General features: G+C 50.3%; 1 protein-coding gene across 1 annotated transcript; it reads right to left on the bottom strand.

Annotated features, from left to right (window-relative positions):
* Positions 1-3,246: 3,246 nt before the first annotated feature.
* Positions 3,247-4,776, bottom strand: LOC120841435. Its single transcript, XM_040212324.3, has one exon. The coding sequence runs from the start codon at positions 4,678-4,680 to the stop codon at positions 3,247-3,249; it is 1,434 nt and encodes a 477-aa protein (XP_040068258.1). The 5' UTR covers positions 4,681-4,776.
* Positions 4,777-6,375: the final 1,599 nt, after the last annotated feature.

The raw sequence follows: 6,375 nt of genomic DNA, 5'->3' as shown, positions 1-6,375 counted from the left end.
GAGTGCTGTTGGTCAGTTCATGTGCCTCAGCTGCGATTCGGTCGGCCCTTTCGTTGCCGTCGATCCCACAGTGAGATGGCAACCACTGGAATGCTATAGTCCAGCCTTTCTTTTCTAAGGATTCGACTTTGAAAGCGATGATGCGGGCAATCGGAGGTGCGTCTTCCAGGTTGGTGAGGATTTGAAGTGCCGCTCTGGAATCTGTAAGCAAAGCCGCCTTTTCTGGGCTCTGAAAGTCGTGGAGGGTATCGAGAGCAAGTTCTAGTGCTTCTAATTCTGCGATGGTGGATGATGTGTGGAAGTCGAGGCGACCGGACTTGATAATGGAGAGTTCAGGGATAACTACAGCAGCAGTTGAGGATTTCTTTTGATGACAGACTGAGCCATCGGTGAAAACTTTTATCCAACCGTCGAAAAAGCTGTCGACGTGTTCTTCCGCAAGATTACGGGAAACCACATCCGAGACCAACTTTTTGCTGCGTAGTTGGGGAATTTCTTCTGATATATTCAGAAACACAGTTGTATGAGGGGGTGGTGGAGGAGGGTCTTCATCCAATGTACCGACCGACTCCTTAAACTCTGCGTAGACTTTTCCTATGCGGGAATTGGGACGTCTATCGAAGCGTTGTAAGAGGTTGGAAGTAGACCTTGTGAGGGTCTGCCGGGCGAGATGTCGTTGTGCCTGACGGAACGCTAGATTGACTATTGTGTTTTGTCTAGCTTCGACCAAAGTAGGGACGTTCGGCGCAGACGGGGGAAGACCGAGGCAGATTCTGAGGGCTTTCCTTTGAATGATCTCCATCTTCGTGAGCTGAGCGTCCCGTACGAGTACAAGTGGGAGCGCATAGAGCAACCTGGATTGTATCAGTCCCCTATACATTTGCAGAGTCATAGATTGCGAGGTTCCCCAGGTTTGTCCTCGGATCCTGCGAAGTACGTTGAGGTGCAGATCGCACCGCGATATTGTTTGTTTCACGGCTGGACGCCAGGAAAGGCAGTCATCAATAACCATTCCTAGGTACATGTGGTTGCGCATCCGTGTTATGGGAGTGCCGTTTACAGAGTACGTGAAAGAGCTGGCCTTAAAGCCTCGTGGATGGTGAGCAAGTACCGCGGTTTTAGATGGCGAGATAGTTAAACCCAGTCGAGTAATTTCCTTTGAAATACCGTCAAGAGTCAGCTGTAAACGACGTTGCATTTTAGCATGCATGGCTGTTGGTGACGTGGCCCAAAGGGCCACATCGTCCGCGTATATTTGAATTCTTGGAGCTCGGTCATCACGGGCGAGAGTTCGGGGAAGAGCGGCCATTGCAACGTTAAAGAGAATCGGGCTTAGTACGCTTCCTTGAGGAACTCCTTGAGTTATGTGTCTGATTGTGCTGCGATTGTTTCCGATGCGAACTTTCATAGTCCGGCCAGTGAGGAAGGCCTTGATCAATGCCAAAGTACGTCCCGTGACGCCAAGGACTTGAAGCTGGTTAATGACAGTAGCGTGAGGAATCCCATCAAAAGCTTTGGTAATATCAAGGAAAATGACGGCGTAACCGTGATTAGCTTGTTTGGCTTCCTCCAACGCTGAGACCAGATCCCCAATAGCATCTGCCGTGCAACGTCGACGGCGGAAACCAGAGAATTGTTCAGGGATCGCGCCAACTGTTTCTAGTGCCCAGTCTAGTCTTCTAAGTATCATGCGTTCGAGAACTTTTCCAAGGCAGGAGGTGAGTGAAATTGGTCGGTATGATGACAAATCTTCTACCGGTTTGCCTGGTTTGTGGATTGGTATGACTTCGGAGTTGAGCCAGGCATCCGGCAGTGCCGCCGTGCTCCAGACTGAGTTTAGCTCCTCCAGTAGTTTAGGCAGCATGACGGGGTCTATGTTGTTTAAAGCTTGGTACGTTATCCCGTCCGGCCCTGGAGTGCTTCTACGACGGGTGGATCTTCTAAGTGCGTGCTGCAGTTCTTTAAGCGTGAAGTCGGAGTCGATGTTGGGCAGTTGATAAAGGGGGGTCACTGATGAACTAATTTGAAAGCCTGAAGGGGGAGAGATTGGACGGGAGAATTGATCGGCCAAAAGATGGGCAGTTCGTGCTAATGTAATATTTTGCGATATAGCAAACGCTGAGATCTGAAGCCGAGGAACTACCTCCGATGCGAGAGCACGTGCCATCCTCCAAGCCTGTCTTGCGCCACCGGGAGCACCAAGAGATTCACATTTTTGTCGCCACTGTTTTCGCTGAAGTCGGTTAGTATGGCGGCGGAAAGCTGCATCGATTCTTCTATAGCGCTGGATGTCCTCCATTCTTCTTGTACGTAGCGAACGATTTTGGGCTTGCCGTCGGCGGGCCCTCAGCTTGAGGTAGAGGAGGTCAGGATTCGGGCGGGAGACCGGGACCTGGACCAGCCTCGTGGCGTCATATAGGGCTTGGGAAATAGCCGTTGTAAGGTCGACGTTTCCTTCAGAGAGAAGGTCTTGGAGGTGCGAGCGATATTGGTCCCAATTGACGACTCTGCAGGTCCTATGTGTAGCGCTTGTAGAGCTTGGGGAGGAGATAATGATCGGGATATGATCACTACCCCAGCTGTCATGTTGAGGTTGCCATCGCGCGCTGAGTTGTGGTGTAGCGAAGCTGAGGTCAAGGACACTGTTGGAGACCCCCGGTCTGACAAATGTTGCGGTTCCATCATTCAGTGGAACAAGCCCTAGCGTGTCCACTGTGGCCTCAAGAGCAGATCCGCGCGTCGTTGTGTGCTTATCTCCCAAGGTGTGATTATGGGCGTTAAAGTCTCCCAAAAATAGTACGTTTTTTCAGCAGCGCGGCATAATCTTCATCATAATCGTAGGGTCCCATTTGGTTCCCGGACGGACGTACGCAGAAACTATGGTGGTGTCACAGTCCCCTTTACGTATCGTTACACCGGTGAACTCAGCAGCATCGTCACATAAGTCTGTCAAATCTATTTGACGCTGATCCAGTTCTCTTCAGACAAGTATCGTGGCTTTCGGCACTTCGTTCTTCGTGTTTTCAGTAACTGGCAGTAGGCCCTGATAAACGACGTATGGAGAAAGTCTGAATTTGCCGTATTTTATACGAGTTTCTTGAAGGGCTAGGACGTCGTATCGGTTGGTCTTTAAATGTAGGCGTAGATCTGAGAGGCGTTGTTGTATGCCGTTAGTATTCCATTGAAGCACTGTTGGACATGCAATATTTCGGGTGCGTCTCTTTGGGTGGATGTTGGGATGCAGCATTATGTTATATTCAGCAGTGGGAACGCTGCCTGAATGAAACCGCATAGAATGTGTGCCCACGAGGCATCAATGCCATCAAGATAAGCGCACGCCATTTCTGCTGCTATTCTGAATAATTTTATCCAATTTGCCGTAGGTTTTTCCGGAGCATCTCGGGGTAATCTTTTTGAAGAGTCAGCCGTTGATGTTGGTTCAATATTGGTGACTCCCGTTGAGTGTTCAGATTTTTTGATAGATGCTCCGTTGCATGTCGACTTTTCAGTGCCCGTCGGAATGGTGACACCGGGTTTTGGCTTATTAGACGCTGTTGCAGAGTTGTTGTTAGGTGGTCTTTCGATATTTTTTTGAGGATCGGTCTTGAGTGCTGCGGCATAGCTTAAACCCTTATCGTCAAGGGCTGGGGGTTGCCTGTCCTGCACTGGGGCTTCTCCACTTTTCTTGGAGGTGCTGTTGGCCACCACATTGAGAATGGGCTGTGGTATGACTCCCGACGCCTGCTTTACAATAATTCTGGCAGAGCGGTAGTCAACGGCATTTCTCTTGGCGTACGTGACGACATTTTGCTCTTCTCTCCATTTTGAACACGCTGGAGATGTAGCTTCATGTGCTTCTCCACAGTTGACGCACTTGATCACTGTGGATTTACATTTGGTGTTGCTCGTGGTGTTAGTTATAGGATGCGGCTCTGCACAACGAGAGCATGCGGAAGAACGTGTGCATGAGACTGCAAAGTGCCCAAAACCACCACAGTTGCGACACTGGATTGGACGGGGTTCGAACTCCGTCACTTGGTGTCGTACTCGTCCTAGCAGCACGAAGCTTGGCAATTCTGAACTGTTGAATGTCAGCTTTACGACACCTGTCGCCCCAAGACGACGTACTCTGGCTATGCGGCCATCCGATCGCAGGTTTTCTAGAATTTCAGGATCTGACAGTTCAGCATCGACATTTTTTATGACACCAATCGATGTGGGGCCCTCGAGGGATTGGTAGGCCCTGACAGAGACACCACAAAGTTCAGGGCATTTCAGCAGCGTCCTTGTTGTTTGTCCGTTGCGCACATCAACGGCGACGACGTTGAGGCGCTCGTTGGGGCGGATCTGAAGGATGCACTCTGGACAGAGCTTCTCAAGGGCGTTGGAAAGCCTCAAGCTGCTTAAAGTCGCTAGCTTTTGGTCAGGCTTCGTAGCGGCAAAGATTACTGTGAGTCCTTCACTGACGTTCGGCTGTTTGCGAACTGTTCCCGAACTCGAAGCAGAGTCGGACAGTGTTTTGTGTGAGCGCTTACGTGATCGTGCCTTGTTCCACTCTTCGTTGTTGGTGTTGCTTTCATCCATAATTTCGACCCCGGTCTCAGACGAGTTCGCTACCGACTCGGACGTCCAGAACTTGGACGCGGTGTCATGAGCATCGTGAGTTGAGTCGTTCGGCATGCAGTGTTGTCCAGGGGTGATGTGGTCTGTCGATACTGGGTTTGTGACGTTGGTGGCGGCGCTTTCAATGCTCTGCTGTGGAAGTTCGATCGTGGAGCCGGGCATCATGATTGGGGTGTAGAAAAGACCACCCTTACGAGTGGCTTTTCACTGGCGACTGCTCGGACGTCGCCGGTAGTTGTGAAGCTTCTTATGGTCGGTCTTTGAAGGTCACAGCTGGCTATAGGCTACCGAAAAGGCTGTCGAATTGACGGAACGAAAATTTACGTCCTCAATCTCCTGTAGATCTTGGCTGAGGAATGCACCCCGATTAGATGTTGCTCGTGGCTTTACTGGTTGTAGGAGCTGCATTGTGTCGCGTAGACGAGCCACATAATCTGTGATGTCAGGGATTGACGCTGAAGGTGTTGCTTGCAAAAACTCTCCAGGAAGACGTAGAGTTGTTCCATAAACCACCTCCGCTGACGAACAGCCCAGATCTTCTTTGAAGGCGGACCGGATACCCAAGAGTACTATCGGAAGTACTTCAGTCCACTTAGTGGTCTGATGAGCTCGGAGTGCTGTCTTCAGGTGACGATGGAAACGTTCTACCATCCCATTAGCTTGAGGGTGATATGATGAGGTATGTATTCGAGCGATTCCAAGGAGATGTGTGAGGTCGGCGAAAAGTTTAGACTCAAATTGTCGGCCTCGATCAGTGGTGATGGTGGAAGGAACGTCGAATCGTGCGATCCATCCGGTAATAAGAGCTTGGGCCACCGTAGGTGCGGTAATGTCGGGTATAGGAATGGCTTCAGGCCAACGTGTGAAACGGTCTACACAGGTGAGTAAATATGTGTGACCGTTCGACGGTGGGAGAGGCCCAACCAGATCAATGTGGATATGATCGAAGCGTCGATTCGGTAAGGGGAACGTTGATAAGGGTGTTTTAGTGTGGCGTTGGATTTTCTGTCGTTGACATTCCTGACAGGAACGTGTCCACGCGCGTACATCTTTGTTTATTCTTGGCCAAACGAAACGTGATGCGACTAGTTTCTGCGTAGCCCGAATGCCAGGGTGAGAGAGACGGTGAAGCGTTTGGAATACTGGCTTGCGGAAGTTAAGTGGCACATATGGGCGAGGAGAGCCTGTCGACGTGTCACATAATAAAGGATGAGCGGAGGATGGCAGTTCGATTTCCTCAAGTGTTAAGGATGATGATGGCTGAAGGTTTCTCAGCTCATTGTCTTTTTGTTGCGCAGCGGCCATAGCAGCGAAATCGATCTGATCATGATGTGGTGGTGTTTGTAAGACGCCGATGTCTGCCCGAGACAGGGTGTCTGCCACAACGTTGGCTTTTCCTTGAATGTGTCTGATATCGGTTGTAAATTCAGAAATGAAGGCTAAGTGACGAAGTTCTCGAGGCGTGTATCCATTTCCACTTGTAGCCAAAGCGAATGTAAGGGGCTTATGGTCAGTAAGGATGAAGAACCGACGTCCTTCAAGGAAATGTCTGAAATGCTTCAAGGCCAAATAGACTGCAAGAAGCTCTCTCCCGAAAGTGCTGTACTTTGTCTCGGTATTTGTTAATTTCTTTGAGAAAAATGCGAGAGGTCGCCACTGACCTTCAGTCTGCTGCTGAAGTACGGCACCGACCGCTGTACCCGAAGCATCAACCATGACGTGCGTCGGGGCGTCTGGCTTCGGGTGGACCAA

The sequence above is a fragment of the Ixodes scapularis genome, unplaced genomic scaffold (assembly GCF_016920785.2).
Source record: "Ixodes scapularis isolate PalLabHiFi unplaced genomic scaffold, ASM1692078v2 PGA_scaffold0__279_contigs__length_252992795, whole genome shotgun sequence".
Lineage (NCBI taxonomy): Eukaryota > Metazoa > Arthropoda > Arachnida > Ixodida > Ixodidae > Ixodes > Ixodes scapularis.
The sequence above is the reverse complement of the archived record's forward strand: the minus strand, read 5'-3'. Positions and strand labels throughout refer to the sequence as shown.

Excerpts from the sequence above, each read along its gene's own strand:
- LOC120841435 (XM_040212324.3), bottom strand. The coding sequence starts at position 4,680 with ATGCCGAACGACTCAACTCACGATGCTCATGACACCGCGTCCAAGTTC.